At 37.8% G+C, this 18,676-nt stretch overlaps 1 protein-coding gene across 1 annotated transcript; it reads left to right on the top strand.

The window, feature by feature from the left end:
* The first annotated feature begins 3,225 nt into the window (after window positions 1-3,225).
* On the top strand, window positions 3,226-18,359 carry CRISP1 (cysteine rich secretory protein 1). Its single transcript, XM_043908742.1, has 7 exons — window positions 3,226-3,291; window positions 8,280-8,408; window positions 13,143-13,233; window positions 14,770-14,918; window positions 16,647-16,738; window positions 16,926-17,014; window positions 18,232-18,359. The coding sequence occupies exons 1-7, from the start codon at window positions 3,226-3,228 to the stop codon at window positions 18,357-18,359; spliced, it is 744 nt and encodes a 247-aa protein (XP_043764677.1).
* The last annotated feature ends 317 nt before the right edge of the window (window positions 18,360-18,676 follow it).

Below are 18,676 nucleotides of genomic sequence, written 5' to 3'. Positions count from 1 at the left end.
AGATTTAAATGTAAGGCCAGAAACTACAAAACTCCTAGAGGAGAACATAGGCAAAACCCTCTCCAACATAAATCACAGAAGGATCCTCTATGACCCACCTCCCAGAATATTGGAAATAAAAGCAAAAATAAACAAATAGGACCTAATTACACTTAAAAGCTTTTGCACAACAAAGGAAACTATAAGCAAGGTGAAAAGACAGCCCTCAGATTGGGAGAAAATAATAGCAAATGAAGAAACAGACAAAGGATTAATCTCAAAAATATACAAGCAACTCCTGCAGCTCAATTCCAGAAAAATAAATGACCCAATCAAAAAATGGGCCAAAGAACTAAACAGACATTTCTCCAAAGAAGACATACAGATGGCTAACAAACACATGAAAAGAGGTTCAACATCACTCATCATCAGAGAAATGCAAATCAAAACCACAATGAGGTACCATTACACGCCAGTCAGGATGGCTGCTATCCAAAAGTCTACAAGCAATAAATGCTGGAGAGGGTGTGGAGAAAAGGGAACCCTGTTACACTGTTGGTGGGAATGCAAACTAGTACAGCCGCTATGGAAAACAGTGTGGAGATTTCTTAAAAAACTGGAAATAGAACTGCCATATGACCTAGCAATCCCACTTCTGGGCATACACACTGAGGAAACCAGATCTGAAAGAGACATGTGCACCCCAATGTTCATCGCAGCACTGTTTATAATAGCCAGGACATGGAAGCAACATAGATGCCCATCAGCAGATGAATGGAAAAGGAAGCTGTGGTACATATATACCATGGAATATTACTCAGCCATTAAAAAGAATTCATTTGAATCAGTTCTAATGAGATGGATGAAACTGGAGCCCATTATACAGAGTGAAGTAAGCCAGAAAGATAAAGAACATTACAGCATACTAATGCATATATATGGAATTTAGAAAGATGGTAATGATAACCCTATATGCAAAATAGAAAAAGAGACACAGATGTACAGAACAGACTTTTGGACTCTGTGGGAGAAGGTGAGGGTGTGATGTTTTGGGAGAACAGCATCGAAACATGTATATTATCTATAGTGAAGCAGATCACCAGCCCAGGTGGGATGCATGAGACAAGTGCTCGGGCCTGGTGCACTGGGAAGACTCAGAGGGATTGGGTAGAGAGGGAGGTGGGAGGAGGGATTGGGATGGGGAATACATGTAAATCCATGGCTGATTCATGTCAATGTATGACAAAACCCACTACAATATTGTAAAGTAATTAGCCTCCAACTAATAAAAATAAATGAAAAAAAAATAAAGTAGAAAAAAAAACAATTAAGATACTGAGCATTCACATCACCCCCCAAAATTTTCCCTTAGAAAAAGATGTAGAGATATAATGTAAGGGATATAAATGCTAATTTGTGTGTATATATCAGCCTACTATAGTTCAGAAGATTTTTATTCTATTTTTTCTTCAGTTAACTTGGAAAAAAAATATTTGCTTTATTGGATTGTTGAGAATTAAGTAACAGAATTAGTTGTATATTTCATCTGTGTTACTGTGTATTTTAGGGTTTGAGGGTTTGTAACATTTTGGAGGCAGAAACAGAGGAAGGGAAAGAAAGATATGAAAAAAATGCAGTGAAGGACAGATTGCTTATGTGTGTATGTTCCCTGAAAGAATTGATTTACAAATTCCTCTCATACAAACATGTTTGGCAGCGTGTAGGGGAAGTTTAACAGCAATGGAAAACTGCATTGTTTGTATTATTCTGCGCAAATCATCTAACCTGCTCTTTGAAAGTCTTTAAAATGAGAACCAGTTAGCCCCTTCTGCTTCCCACTCAGCAGGATTGATTCAGAACTAAACTTGGCAGACTGTAAAAAGAAGGTATCAATCAAATTTAATAACCTATATTTATTAATATGCTAGCATCAGCAACCTGTATCAGACAGAAATAAAATAGAGAGTATGTTCACTCCGATTTGTTCCACTCACAATGACAACCATTCTTGACAGAGTGATCAGACTTTACAGAATATCTCTAAATCATGTATGTAAATCATTTGCACCAACATCACACCCCCTTGCTATCAGTTCAGTTCAGTTCAGTTACTCAGTCATGTCTGACTCTTTGCGACCCCATGAACCGCAGCACGCCAGGCCTCCCTGTTCATCACCAACTCCCGGAGTCCAACCAAACCCATGTCCATTGAGTCAGTGACGCCATTCAACCATCACATCCTCTGTTGTCCCCTTCTCCTCCTGCCCTCAGTCTTTCCCAGCATCAGGGTCTTTTCCAATGAGTCAGCTCTTCGCATCAGGTGGCCAAAGTATGCTACAGGCAATAGAAAATTCAAATCTCATCTTTCTGTATTTATATTAGTTTCCTGTTGCTACTGTAACAAATTCCTATAAGCTCAGAATCTTAAAACAGTACACATTTACTATTTGTATAGTCTGGAGCCCAGGAGTCCAAATGGGTCTCATTGAGCTAAAATCAAGATTCAGCAAGTAGAATTCAGGGGAGAATTCATTTCTTGCCTTTGCCTATTTTCAACAGGTTGTCCATATTCTTTGGCTCATAGTCCCTGCCTCTGTCTTCAAAGTCAGTCGTAGCTAACTGAGCCTTCCTCATTGTCCATCACTGACGCTGCCTCTCTCTTCCACATACGCTTCCCAGGTGGCACTAGTGGTAAAGAACCCACCTGCTAATGCAGGAGGACATAAGAGACATGGGTTCAATCCTGAGTCGGGAAGATCCCTGGAGGAGAGCATGGCAGCTCACTCGAATATTGCTGCCTGGAGAATCCTATGGACAGAGGAGCCTACTGCCTATAGTCCATAGGGGCACAGAGTTGGACACAACTGAAGCGAATTAGCAGATATTCTTGTGATTACATTGAAGTTACATGGATAAGCCAGGACACTATCCCAACTCTAAAGTCAACTGATAAGCAATTTGAACTTTATCTGCTACCTTAATTCTCTTTTGTCACACAATGTAACATATTCAGAGACTCCAGGGATTAACATTAACTTCTGTTATTCTTCCAATCATAGTTCTCTCTTCCTCTCTTGGTACCAATGACTAGCATATTAAAATTGTTGTTCTGATCCTGCAGGTCTCTTTTTGCAAAAAAATAAAAAATGCAGATGCATGTAAAAGTGTTTCCCAAAAAGACTTATGACAAAACATTATCCCCACAAGTCGGCAATAGTCTAAAATTATGTTACCTTTCTTACAGGGATGACAATGAAATGCTTCTTGTTTCTGGCCGTTGCTGCTGGCTGCCTGCCTGTTTTGATTATAAAAGTATGTGAGGATTGTATATTTTATGATTACTTTTGAGAGGAGGATAAGAGCTAACTCTGTGCTAGAACTTATTTTGTTGCAGGCACTATTGTGAGGATGCTATGACCAGTAGGCCAGCTAAAGTCCACGGGGTCGCAAAGAGTCGGACACAACTAAAGCATCTGAGCACACACAGGCACACGCCCAGTATTCACCTAGTTCTCACCATAGCTGTATTAGGCAAGTACTATTCTTAATCTCATATTACAGAGAAAGAAACCAAATAGAAGAGGTTAAGTCATGTGTCCAAGGTCAGATAACTTGGAAGTGGCAGAGCCTGAAGGTAAATCTAAGCAGTTTGACTTCACAAGCCCATGCCTATATCATTAAACTTCTCTGAATAATGCAAAAAGCTAAAAATGTAGGGTGGGAATTACTTCTTTACAACTGATCCATGCATTTTCCATGACAAAATGGGAAAAATATTGTTTTTTAATTTTTATCCAGAAAAGGTAAGTATTTCATCAACATCCCAACTGAACTTTCTGATTTATGACTATAACAAGAATTTAATACATCCAAATTAAATATAAAATGAAAAGTGCCAGGACTTCCCTCAAAGTCCAGTGGTTTGTAGTCCACATTTCCACTGCAGGGGGCTTTGGTTCCACCCCTGGTCTGGAAATTAAGATCCCACAAGCCTCGCATCACAACCAAAAATAAAAAATGAAATATGTCAACAGCAAGGAGAGAAATGTGAGGAGCTGTTAGCAATGGAGTCAATATGTGATGCTTGAATCTCACTACTTATTAAAAACAAGAGTTTCAACATTCACAGAACAGAAATGAAACATTTAATGGTATATAAGAAGAAATAAATTCCGAGTATTTTACAAGTCATCCAATAACATGTACCTGTAAAAAAATCTCAAGGATATAAGGAAAATACTACATTGCAATGTACTGAAAATATTTTTTATGATGAACTGGTTAATAGTTTTGGTATAGAACTTGAGTGGTTTTTATATTTTCACAAGCTAGATAGAAGTCAAAAGTAGAAAAAAGTGAAAGCCACTTAATTCAATAAATGAAAGAAAATCCACATACAATAGATTACTGGGGTGCTGGTGTGGATCTTATCACTCACACTTCTTTCTCCATGAGAAACCAGATGGAGCTCTTGCCTGATACCCAACAATCCTCTGGTAAGTTAAATGTATTGCATTTTGAAGTGATCATCAGATATAGGCTGCAACCTTTATGGTAGAAAACTAAAAAGCCTCAGAAGAGAAGTTTAAGAGACTAAGTTCTAGGGCCCAGGATATGAGATGGTTGAGTCATCCATGTGAATACTGATGTCACTCCTATTGACTGCAGAATTTGGGGTAGACAAGATGAATTGTTTCAGGAGACCCAATTTCTATCAATGAGAGGAATTCATAGGAAAATCACTATAGGAGAGTAAATGTACAGAGGTGAGATAGCTATGACATGAATCTCACTGAAGCAGCATATTTTAAGGGGAGCAGGGAGAGTTATCATATGGAACTTAAGGAAATTCTTGTGGGTTCCCAGCTTAGTTCAGTTCAATCACTCAGTCATGTCCAACTCTTTGTGACCCCATGTGCTGCATCCTGCCCAGCTTCTGTGTCCATCACCAACTCCAGGAGCTTGTTCAAACTCATGCCCATCAAGTCAATGATGCGATCTGACCATCTCATCCTCTGTCATCCCCTTCTCCTTCTGCCTTCAATCTTTCCCAGCATCAGGGTCTTTTCAAACGAATCAGTTCTTCTCATCAGGTGGCCAAAATACTGGAGCTTCAGCTTCAGCTTCAGTACTTCCAATTAAAGGTTGTTGCTGAGCTGTGAAAGACACAGGGATTCTTGGCCTCCAGAGGAGAGGAATTCAATCCAGAGCCAATGACAAGGCTTGATCACTCAAAGCTATTGTGTAATCAGTTTTATTAAAGTAAAAAAGAGATAGAGAAAGCTTCTGACATAGACATCAGAAGGGGGCAGAAAGCGTGCTCCCCCTGCTAGTCTTTAGCCAGATGTTATATAGCTACTAGCAGGCTGCTAATTAGAGGAAATGTCTCAAAACTCAGAGTGGCACCAGGCCCCTCACCCACAACATGCATTTTGAGATAATATTGGCACAAGGTGAGTCACTCCAGGGCCATAAGACGATTGACATGATTCTTGAAGAAAGGCAAGTTTCCAAGCAAACATATGGTTTCATTAACATAGATTAGGAGAACAATGGTATGAGTAAAACATACTGGTTTGTCAAGTCAGTTCTGAGTCTTAGGTGGAACCAACTTGAAGACAGAGTCTAGGGTAAATACGTAGTTCATTAACATAGCGTAAGAAAAACATTTCCATAAGAAAAATGCATTGGTTAGCTCAAGATTTGAGAAAAGTTAAGTTCAGGTGGAAGCAGGTGCCATCATGGGATCAGAGAATTTTAAGAGAAACCTTTTAATTTTGTATAAAGAAGGGGAAAAAAAAAATCTGACACTTGTAGTTTGTTTCCTCCTGCCACTTAAGAGAGAGATAAAAAACATCTGACACTTGCAGCCTCTTTCCTCTGCTTGGAGACCCCTAGCCTTGGAGATCCAACCAGTCTATCCTAAATGAAATCAGTCCTGTGGCATCAGTCCCATCACTTCATGGCAAATAGATGGGGAAGCAATGGAAACAGCGACAGACTTTTTTTTTTGGGGGGGGGCCTCCAAAATCACTGCAGATGGTGACTGCAGCAATGAAATTAAAAGATGCTTGCTCCTTAAAAGAAAAGCTATGACCAACCTAGACAGCATATTAAAAAGCAGAGACATTACTTCACCAACAAAAGTCCATCTAGTCAAAGCTATGGTTTTTCCAATAGTCATGTATGGATGTGAGAGTTGGACTATGAAGAAAGCTGAGGGCGGAAGAATTGATGCTTTTGAACTGTGTTGTTGGAGAAGATCCTTGAGAATCCCTTGGACAGCAAAGAGATCCAACCAGTCCATCCTAAAAGAGATCAATCCTGAGTATTCATTGGAAGGATTGATGCTGAAGCTGAAACTCCAATATGTTAGCCACCTGATGCGAAGAACTGACTCACTAGAAAAGACCCTGATGCTGGGAAAGATTGAAGGCGGGAGGAGAAGGAGATGATAGAGGATGAGATGGTTGGATGGCATCACCAACTCACTGGACATGAGTTTGAGTAAGTTCCAGGAGTTGGTGAGGGATAGGGAAGCCTGGCGTGCTGCAGCCTGTGGGGTCACAAAGAGTTGGACACGACTGAACAACTGAACTGAACTGAACTGAACTGAACTGAGCCTTCCTGCCTGTTACTCTCTCACAATGAATATTCAAGACTGATTTCCTTTAGGACTGACTAGTTTGATCTCTTTGCTGTCCAACAGACTCTCAAGAGTCTTCTCCAACACCACAGTTCAAAAGCATCAATCCCATGATCTTAGTTTTTTGAATGTTGAGTTTTAAGCCAGCTTTTTCACTCTCTTCTTTCACCTTCCTCACAAGGCTCTTTAGTTCCTCTGTGCTTTCTGCCATAAGGGTGGTGTCATCTGCATATCTGAGGTTACTGATATTTTTCCCAGCAATCTTGATTCCAGCTTGTGCTTTATCCAGCCTGACATTTTGCATGATGTACTCTGCATATAAGTTAAATAAGCAGGGTGACAATATACAGCCTTGACGTCCTCCTTTCCCAATTTGGAACCAGTTCATTGTTCCATGTCTGGTTCTAATATTGTTTCTTGACCTGCATACAGGTTTCTCAGAAGGCAGGTGAGGTGGTCTGGGATTCCCATATCTTTAAGAATTTTCCACAGTTTGTCATAATCCACACAGTCAAAGGCTTTAGGGTAGTCAGTGAAGCAGAAGTAAATGCTTTTCTAGAATTCTCTTGCTTATTCTATCATCCAACAGATATTGACAGTTTGATCCCTCTAATCTAGTCCAGGCTACTTGCAGTATGATAGGAAAATAGCACCTTATGGGTATGTTTTTGAAGAAATGACATCCACAAGGGACAGTTTTTAGAGAAGTATAATGATTTTATAGTTTTGTCTTCTCCCAGTATCCTTAAATTTTTAAACAAAATAGATGACAAGAACTACTATATTTGAGCAAAGTATGACTGAATCCTATCCATTCAGAAACTGTTGGTAGTCCTGTGGTAGTTGAGACATACATAGATACCACTCAAATTATGCCACATAAGTCTTTCACTTAAAAAAAATAGTATAAAATACATGTGAATCACACACATAAAAGAAGATGTTTTTTACACAAATTAATGCTAACCCAAAATATTAAAGCCATTAATTGTTCTTCTTAGTAAGCTACAGGATAAAAGGTAAACAAATGAAAAGACTACTGACATATTTTAGTTTGTAGTTGATTTGAATTCTATATTGTATGTACGTATGCTGATACAAATATCAGTGTTTTCTCATATGACTCAGACAAAGATGCACAATCTGGGTTGAAGATCCTGAAGGTTTGTACTCAGTGATGAATATTTAGATTCTCCCAGACACATACCTTTAAACAATATTCAAGTGTGAGTGGTTTATTTGGGATGCAAAGAGAACACTTGCAGGAGGTGGGGTAGAGAATGCACCAAGGAAGGGAAGTCAGTCAGTAAAAGGTATAATCGTATCAAAACATTTTCCACTATGGTTCATATTGCCCAATAAAAATGCCCTAATATGGTCCAAAACACCAATTATAAATCTGAAAAACAATCCTATCATAGTGCACTGTTCTGTAGACTTGCATAATGTCAGATTGATATTCAAAAGTCCTCAAAACTAATACTGGAGCAATGGAAACTAGCATACTGAGATGTCTTAGAGCGAAAAGTGCTGTAGAGCATTGTTTATCCAACATAAACTATAAATTTATTTCATGAAGTCTATAAGTAACATACTATATGTTACAAATTCCACTTAAAAGAAGCAAGACTAATTAGTAATTTTCTGGTCACAGACAAGACCAGCCAAAGTTCCATATGATACACTCTTTACGGAACTGGCAGCTGTCCAAGAAGAAATTGTAGCTGTACATAACACCCTCAGGAGAGGAGTATCTCCACCAGCCAGCAACATGCTGAAAATGGTAAGATTAATTAAACAGCAACCATGATGATGCCAATAATAGTAACGGTGTTTACTGAGATTTTATTAAGTTCTATTTGGTTTCCATATACTAAAAGTCTGGTCTTCACAAATAAACCTATAATGCAGCAGCAGAAGAAACAGAGGCTCAGAGGAGGTAAGTAGCTTGCCCAAACTCACAGAGTTAGTAAATGACAGAGCCACAATTCCATCGCAGGAAGTGTAATTTCATTCTTAATGGACCCTAGGACAGTGTTTCTCAAACTTTAGTATGCTTGAGTCAGCTGAAGAATTTGATGAAGCACAGGACCCTGGACCCCACTATCTGAGGTCTGATTCAGGAGGGCTGAGATGGATACCATTCCAAGCTCCCATATAATGCTGATGTTGCCAGTCAGCATCATCAGTATGGCAGATGCTACAGGTGCTTTAACAATGCATTTGGAGAGGCATTTCACAGTTGTCTTCATTGGGCAGTAGCCCAGAGGCTAAGATGCTCTGAGAATCAAGATGTCCATGTTCTAACCTGGTGGTGCAGCTAGATGAGCAAATATTGGCAAATCCATTTCCCTGTTGCAAACACTAGTGGTAAAGAATTCTCCTGCCAGTGCAAGAGGTTTAAGAGACCTGAGTTCGATCCCTGGGTTGAAAAGATCCCCTGAAGTAGGAAATGGCAACCCACTCCAATATTCTTGCCTGGAAAATCCAATGGAGAGAGAAGCCTGGCGGGCTACAGGCCAAAGGGTCACAAAGAGTCAGACAAGACTAAAATGACTTAGCATACATGAAAAGAGAAATTGTCTTTCCTCTGTAAACCTGCGGTGTGAGCAAAAAAGTGCTATAAAACAAACAAATGTAGGAACTGTTCAGGTGTATTAGGTGACTAGCCTCACCTATATTATATCCCAGAAGTATCACTCAGGTTTGGGGGATCCTAAACTTGGTTGTTTAGCCCCAGACTAATCTAGAATAACAAGGGTTAAAAATAACGCAGGCTCTGGGAACTGATTCTAGGGGACAGTTTTCTTAGGCAAATGACAAAAAAGGGAGGAAAAGAGTAAATGGGAAAATTTATCTTGAAATATATCTCTTGGTCATCTTAGAACCCAAAATAATAAGAGCCAGCAGCTAGCATAGGCATTTTTGCATTGTGAGTATTGTAAATGACAGCATATTATACTTACTACAGTTTGAAAGGCATTCTTCTAGAACCTTGTTGCATTATTTCATTTAATTCTCTCAATCATCTTGTGATGTAAATGATACTATCATCTCTATTTTACAGATGGTAAATCTGAACATCAGAGAGATTAGGTATCTCATCTAAAGTCTTAAGTACTGGATAAAAACAGATTCAATATGAATGCCCAGCTCCAGGGACCAGGTCTTAACACTTTACCTTCCTTAGGACAAACAGGGTTCAAAATCCTCAGTTTCCAGATGAGCAAATAACTGTAACTAGGAGGTAGTGAAAAAGTTATAGAGTGAACAGAAAATATAGACTCTAATTTCAACGACTTTATTATTGTGTATTCAAGGTGAATAGAGAGGAAATATTAGAACATAGTATTGAATATATGGGCTTCCCTAGTAGCTCAGCTGGTAAAAAATCTGCCTGCAATGCAGGAGACCCCAGTTCAACTCCTGGGTCAAGAAGAGCCCCTGGAGAAGGGATAGGCTACCCACTCCAATATTCTTGGGCTTCCCTGGTGGCTCAGACTGTAAAGAATCTGCTTGCAATGCGGGAGACCTGGGTCCAATCCATGCGTTGGGAAGATCCCCTGGTGGAGGGCATGGCAACCCACTCCAATATTCTTGCCTGGGGAATCCCCATGGACAGAGGTGCCTGGGAGGCTACAGTCCATGGGATTGCAAGGAGTCTGACACAACTGAGTGACTAAGCACAGCACAGCATTGAATATATAGAATATATAAAATTAATATATTTAAGTGTTAAGATGCAAAGGTATGAGAGATCAATAATATGATAAATTAAGTGCCCCAGTAAAACTGAGTAACATTTTAAAAGACAATATGGGAGCTGAGTTTTTCCATAAATAATGCATAGGGCATGGAGAGAAAGGAACTGATAGAATCATAGTAGAGCTGAAAAGCCAATCACAAATGCCAGGCAAAGATTTTCCAGAAAAGAAAAATGAAAGTTTCTGCACATAAAGTTGGAATTTTATTTAAACAGAACCATTTGCTAAAGCCAGAACTTGTAATTTTGCTGCAATAACCATACATACTTACTTTTGACTTAACTTATGATGTATAATAAAAAAATTTGTATCTTATCATTACTCAGAGGTAATATCCCAAAGAGCTTCCTCAAAGAAGTCTGAACCACAGACTATTTGTGATTAAGGTTTCAGGTGCTTTACACAATAAGATAAGCATGCTCTGAGATGGAGATTAGCATGTATGATATTAACTGGGGAACAATTTCCAGAGATCTGTGGATGTGGATAAAAAAGCAGCATAGAGTGTACAAAGAAGCTGGGTTGTGAGTATAGGCACAACAGAAGCCTCCATAATCCCATGGGAAACGGTACAACTAGGACGGCTCCGTAGACCTTGTCCTGAGTTGGAGAGAGGTTGCGTGGCATTTATAGTTACTATAGCTATGTGCTTGTGCCCTTAGATACGTGCTGCCCTAGGGAAGTAAGTATGCTCATGAATAAGGACAATATTTGTTAAAAAGGACAGCAGAGCTTTCTGTGGGCAAGACTCTCAGCTCAAGAGGAAAAAAGTGCTTCAGTTCTGAAAGTGATCTGGGTATGGGCGGTGCATCTTAGCATGCACAATGAACAGTCAGCAGTAAATTAGCCAGAGAAGTTCCAGTTCTAAACACTTGGTAACCTGGTCATAATAGGCACGATTTTATATTTGTGAGTTCAATGATGTTATTCCCACTGCCAAGAGATATTATGCCCTGATGAGATGTTTTATGTCATCTCTACCTTTTTAATTAGACGTATCCATCAATGAAATATATATTGCATCTTTTTTTTTCCTTTTCTTTCCTCAAGGACTAGCTTTTTTTTCTTTTTTTCTTTCTTTTTTTTAACTGGAGTATAGTTGCAATGCTGTGTTAGTTTCTGCTGTATCACAACGTGAATCAGTGATACATACACATCCTCTTTTTTTGGATTTCCTTCCCATTTAGGTCACCACAGAGCATTGGGTAGAGTTCCTGCTTTTACAGTCAGTTCTCATTAGCTATCTATTTTATTTATACACAGTAGTGTGCGTATCTATCTATCTATATCTATATACATATATATAGTGTATGTCTGTCCCAATCTCCCAACTCATTCCACTCCTTGGTATCCATATGTTTGTTTTCTATGTCTGGGTCTCTATTTCTGCTCTGCAAATAAGTTCATGTATACCATTTTTCTGGATTTCATGTACATGCATTAATATATGATATTTGTTTTTCTCTTTTGACTTACTTCACTCTGGAAATACATCTTTTCTTGCATGAAACAAGCAAACCCAAAAAAACCACATTTTTACTTTGACCCTAAGCTAAGGAGTTACTTGATTAACCTCACAATTTAATCAATTCATCAGCCTGCAGGATAATTCTATAAAACTAACACAGATGGCAGCCTATGCATATAAGATAAACTTCTTCAATGGCAGGGAAAATATTGAAAATCCAAGTTAAGGCATTGTTGAAAAATTCTTTTCAAGAGTAGCTGGATGATTTATATAAAAGCCCATAGTAAACAAGACATGCTGCAACTTTTTTTTCAGTAATAATGTGTTTTGTGCAGATTTGGGGACAATCTTTTAAGTGGATGTACATAATGTGAGAATGATAGAATGTTCAGGAGAACATTTGTCACCATCCCATAACAAGGGATGTAGACTTTCTGCCTTTCATCTTATTTGGAGAAAAACCCAACAAAATGCTTCAACTTAACACAATTGACACACGCTCCAGAGCCAGAAGAACTTTGATTCGAATTTTCTTTCTGCCACTTATAGATTGTATTATCTTGAAAAGTTAAGCAACATCTCTGTGTCTGTTTCCTGATTTGCAGATAGGGATAGTAAGAGTGATTCCCTTGTAGAACTGCTATGAGTAAAGATGAGAGAATACACGTAAAAAATTGGTGACAGATCCTTGCATGTATGTTAGCTATGATTTGCTATCATTATTCACAATTTAGATGGAGCTATGTGACGCTATATTTGTTTCTAATCACAGCAATATTTATTTATCGAGCATGTAGCATAAGATTTATTATATCATAGTTGTATTACATAGATTATCCAAATTAAAATCTTAAAATTTTTGAACAAACTATTGTGTATGAATTATGGGGCATATTTTACAGATGAAAAAACTGTGATTCAGAGAGATTTAATAATGTGTCAAAGGTAAAACTATTAATAAATAATGGGGTGGATTTCTAACTTGTCTGTTTTAATGGAAGCATTTACTTAAATGCTAATATTTCAGAAAAAGAAGCTACATCTGAATATTATTATCAAGTTTTGATCTTGTAAGTTCTAGGGTTAAAACAATGGACTGAAAGATTTGTTTTCCTCTTCCAACCAAAATATTTAAGAGAGGTGCTTTCAACTAAAATATTTAAGAGAATTCAATTGTCAGCCTACACAATTGAGAATATTGCTAGCTTTGGATTTTTAGAAAGAATGAACTAGAATCTTATCATAGAAATGTTATTAAGGCCATGTGTCTGTATTTCACTTGTAGAACTGGAGTGAAGAAGCCGCACAAAATGCCAGAATGTTGTCAAAGGATTGTGAGCTGGTACAAAGCAATGCACTCAAGAGGCGAATTACAAGTAGGTATACAACACACATTTTTGCTCAAAAGTCCTCCGGAATTGTTCAGTAACCTGGTAAGGGTAAGTTAAGTCATCTAGCATGTATTTACATTTACCCCATAAATGGCAGTGAATTGTGACTCATAGTACTGTTCCATTGCTGCTCATTTTTAAATTTGGATATTCAAATTTTCAAATTCCTGATTCTGATCACCAAAAGAAAAGAGTCAAAGTTCTCAATATCATAGGATAGTTGAATGCAACAATAACAGATGAAAAGCTACATGGCTAGAAGGTTTCTACTCCATGTAGTTATTTTGTGCATGCATGCTAAGTCACTTCAGTCATGTTCGCCTCTGTGTGACCCTATGGACTATAGCCCACCAGGTCCTCTGTCCGTGGGATTCTCCAGGCAAGAATACTGGAGTGGGTTCCTCTCCATGCCCTCCTCCAGTGGATTTTCCCAACCCAGGGATGTAGTCCACATCTCTTACATCTCCTGCACTGTTTGGCAGATTCTTTACCACTAGTGCCACCTGGGAAGCCCATAGTTATTTCAGCTACTCACAATATTACCATGGGACTATATTTAGCTTTGGAATGAGCTATCTTTATTTGAGAAGTGAGTCATATTCAACTCTATGGAGCTGCCCATAAGAACAAGTTTAGATGATCAAAAATAAACCCATCTCATGGCATATATATTAGGTAGATCACTGCTAATTTCCTGAAAAGCCATTAGTGTCTCCTACACGAGCAGACATTAATAACACTCTGTATTTAAAGATTTGGGGGCATCTTTACTCAATGCTGTTAAGCTGTGAATTGGCAATATGAATCTTCCCTGCCCCAGAGAAAGGCAGTTTACTACCAAATGTCACGTTTGATTGAGAGCCCACATCACAAGTGAATGGATGGCCAAATGAGCAAATGTTTATTTCAAGGTCTTTGCATGATGAATACTTCGTGTGGTTGCTTTCAAGGCATGGACTTGGTTACAACTCATAGATTGCTCTGATTGGTTTCATCTTTCTCCATCAGCTTGGACATGGCAGAAACTAAGATGTCGGTTGATCTGACTTCCAAGCTTGCAGATCATTTCCTACTGTCAAGTTTTCAGCAAACCTGAGCACCACACATTTATTCATCAATGAGAAAGAAAATTGTTAGCCAAATACAGCTGAGTTGGCCTCCTCTTATCAAACATTAGTAGACTTCCCTGGTGGCTCAGATGGTAAAAGTGTCTGCCTACAAGGCAGGAGACCTGGGTTCGATCTCTGGCTTGGGAAGATCCCCTGGAGAAGGAAATGGCAACCCACTCCAGTATTCTTGCCTGGAAAACCCCATGGACAGAGGAGCCTGGTGGGCTACAGTCCATGGGGTCACAAAGAGTCGGACACGACTGAGCAACTTCACTTTCCGTTTCCCTTTCACTTTATCAAACATTGCTTGGATGACCAGTGAAACATTTCTAAAATAAAAGTGAGGAAAGTATCCTTGTAAAATGTTTCTAAGCTTCATAAAGTATAACCTAGTCCTTTCTCCTCCTCTTAGATACTTTTTGTGGAGAAAATATGCATCTGACAACTTATCCTATCTCATGGTCAAATGTGATCAGGATCTGGTACAGTGAGTCTAAATATTTCCAGTATGGGGAGTGGACATTGACCGATGATGACATGACAACTGAGCATTATACTCAGGTAAACTGTGTGCTGGCCAATATACCTATTAATTAAGTGACTCTAAGGGTGTGTGGAAAATAGGCAAATAAGAACTATGGGAAATCATTCTACCCACTTTTTGCAAATTTACAGTCCTCAAAGACACTTCTTAACTTTTAGTGGGAAATAATACTTGGAAACCATTATCTGGGATCTGGGTATGTCCAAGGACTTCTTTAGTTTAGAAAAAACTAAAGAAGGGGTTGGAGAAAAAGGCTGAACCATGATACCTTCAAGAGCTGAAGGAGATGAACACAGAGGGAAGGGCCTTATCATTGGAGCCATATTAACTATTATAAATGTTACCTTGTATTTTGAATGTAGTAGAAGTCATTAAACAGAAGAATGATTTAACCTAATTTGCATTTTTAAAATACTACTGGGCTTCAGTGTAGATAATAAATTAATTCTACAAAAATGACTTTGAATATCTGAATCAGGTGATTTATTTTCCAGCAAGATGTAAGTTAACAAAACTCATCCAGAATGGATAGATTTAAATATTTAATATGCAAGAAATACAAATGATAAAACAGTGTTATCCCCCAAGCAGAAGATTCAGTTGTGACACAAAATCTGTAATAAAATACACTACAATATTGTAAAGTAATTAGCCTCCAACTAATAAAAATAAATGGAAAAAAAAATCTACTCACAATAAAACCTACTTAAGATTAATGTTAAAAGCTTACAAAGATAGCACATTTAAGAAACGTAGACTTAATCACTTATTCTAAAGCAAAGCAGGCATTTCTAAATAAAGACTAGCAAGTAGAATTCTTCTTCCTTATTATTATTATTTACCTGGTCACGTGGCATGTGGGATCTTAATTCCCCAACAAGGGATCAAACCCACACCCCAAGCAGTGGAAGTGCAGTCTTAACCACTACACCACCAGGGACATCCCAATAACATTCTTATTTTAAGATCGATATCGTTGGACACAAGCAGTATGTGCCAGGAATCCTAGAGTAGTATAGCATTAGACCATTTATTTATAGTTTATGCTATCAGAGGATAAAAAATTATTACTCAGAGAGCTAAAAATATGACAATGTGAGACAACAATTCCTACTTTCCTTTCCTTTTAGGTAAAAGTAGACTAGCCCCACTATTTCCATCAAAAGAACATGAGCTCTATTACTCTGAAACAGTAATTTAATATTTCTTCTTCCAAACACTTGAAAGTTTTTTTTATTCAATCCCCACAATATACCTATGATGTAGAAGCTAGTATTATTATATTTCATTTTACAAATAATAAAATGAGATTTTAAGACATAAAACAAGCTGGTAAATACCATCCCACCAGGAAGTAGCAGAGATGGATTTTGAACCTGACTCATTTTTTTCTCAAGGGCCAACTCACTGTTCTCCACCATGCCACTTTTTTGATGATTAAGCAAGGTTGCTGCCATGTTCTAATTTTTATGCAATCACCAAACAGTCTTCATCATGTTACTATATTTTCCATACAGATTTGATAAGAAGAACATAAGTCAGGGTTAGTGATGGCACCCAAGTATGCATAGGTATGCATGATATCTAGACACATGGGAATCTGTTCCTATGATCTCCTAACAAGCCATGATGCTCAAAGCATCCTAAAAGCATGTGTGTTTATTTTCAATCATGGATAACAATATTCATATTGTAATCATTTAGCAAACTACCAAATTATTAACATAATAATCCAATCTTTACAGGTTGTTTGGGCCACTTCATATCTTATTGGCTGTGGCGTGTCATCATGTCATAAAGGAATTCACTACCTCTACATTTGTCACTATTGTCATGAGTATGTATTACACAGTTTTAGTTTCACATAACTTTTAGAAATACATTTCCCTTACATCATCTAGTTTCTCAAAAATCATTTGTTTTAAATTATTTTAACTGATTTTCAAGAGTGAGTAAAATTTTACTTGCATTTTTCAAACAGGAATTTTATTAGACCATTTTTTTCTTTGTTCTTTTTTTTTAAGGGGAAATGATCCTGAAAAGAAGAACGTGCCTTATAATAAGGGAAGTCCATGTGGAGACTGTCCAAATAACTGTGAAGATAAACTATGTAGTAAGTTTTACATCTCAGTGTGGTTAATATTGATTGTTGATCTGGGAGCCATGGATCATTAAAACCAAGCATTTAATAATATTACAATTTTCTATAATATTACTTTTTCCTCAATCATCCCAAAGGAATAATTAACATTATCTGGTTTCCCTTCCCCCACTCCCAAAGTGATCCAGGAGACCAATGATTAAATCTATTGGATTGGAAATTAGAACATTCAGGTCTAAGCTCAACTTTCCCCCCTAAAACTTAAAGTTCTCACTCTATAATAAGCGCATCTTGGTAATAAGATGTTACTATAGATAACTTTTTCTCTGCTCTTTGTATAAAAAGTTTCTTGGCTCTGTTATCGCAGCCCTGAAGTTAGACACCTTGTTTTCATGTTCCCAGGGTTCTCAGGCTGCTCTTTGGCCACAACCCCTCTACCTCCCTGTCCACTTATCAGAGCAGGTGGTAATTTTTTACTGAGTAAGCCTTATGCTTTTAAGTTTCCACGGATACATTGGAAGACATGAGCTGATGATCATACTGTCTATTTACTGTACATCATTTTATTTCTTAAGTAAATCTTAGCTAAAATGTAGTATTAACTAAGTGGGTTCCAATTCCATGTTCATTTCCTTAGGTAACAAAAGTGTCTTTTTCTGGAGTTTTCTTCAGGCATAATTTACTAGTCCATGGGGATATGTTTATAACTTAATTTTCAGTAAGTTTATGGAGAAATAATAAACCTCCCACCCCCAAAAAAATATCCTTTATCTGCAGATTTGGAAGACTAAAAGGTTTATTTTCCTTCACCTGACCAGTCCATTCCATTTGCTTTTAAAGCAAGGAAAAATGCAATCTCTTTTCCTCTATCAATTTCTCTGTCTCTCTTCTCCTCCTTTCCTTCTTCTTCTTCCTGTGACTTTCAGTAACTCATTTTTGAAAATAAATGTAGCTGGAGAAAGATAAAATATCTACTAATTATCTTTGCTACAGGGTAATGGGATAGGTTTTATTTTTTATCCAAGAGACAAAAGCAATGTCTAGAATGGAATGAAAAATGCCATAGAAGTAAAATGAAGAGTAGAAAAGAAAAAAAGTATTACTTAATAATATTGACTCTATAACACAGAATATACATCTCTTAAGCCCTTTACTCACCTGCAAATGCATGAGAAGATGAGAGATGAGTTTCTGAGTCAATATGGTGTAACCTTGCTTTTCCCTTTCAGCGAACCCCTGCATCTACTACGATGAATACAATAACTGTAATACACAAACTCAACATCTTGGCTGCAAACACCTGTCAGTTCAACGACTCTGCAAAGCTAGCTGTATGTGTCAAACTGAGATAAAATAGCCTTTGTTATTTGCAGCTGTAATGTGCTGCTGGATCATCTTTGACCTTCCTTTGTTCCAGCAGCTTCTGATGCATTTCAATTCATTTTAATTACACCTGAGATACTAATTTTCACTAATCATATATAAGTGTTAGTCACTCAGTCGTGTCCGACTCTCTGCGATCCCGTGGATCATATATGGGCATCAGTATATTTACAACAATGCCCTTCATTCCTATTCTGATACATTGTGAAGCAACATTGTTTTAAACTTTCTTAAAACTGGAGTGAAATATGATTGATGAAATGTGATAGAACTATGAAATATGGAATGAGA

The sequence above is a fragment of the Cervus elaphus genome, chromosome 7 (assembly GCF_910594005.1).
Source record: "Cervus elaphus chromosome 7, mCerEla1.1, whole genome shotgun sequence".
Lineage (NCBI taxonomy): Eukaryota > Metazoa > Chordata > Mammalia > Artiodactyla > Cervidae > Cervus > Cervus elaphus.
This window is presented reverse-complemented; position numbering and strand designations above follow the sequence as displayed.

Excerpts from the sequence above, each read along its gene's own strand:
- CRISP1 (XM_043908742.1), top strand. The coding sequence starts at position 3,226 with ATGACAATGAAATGCTTCTTGTTTCTGGCCGTTGCTGCTGGCTGCCTG. Across the intron at positions 3,292-8,279 it reads TGCCTGTTTTGATTATAAAA|ACAAGACCAGCCAAAGTTCC; the intron begins GTATGTGAGGAT and ends TTCTGGTCACAG. Across the intron at positions 13,234-14,769 it reads ACTCAAGAGGCGAATTACAA|ATACTTTTTGTGGAGAAAAT; the intron begins GTAGGTATACAA and ends TCCTCCTCTTAG.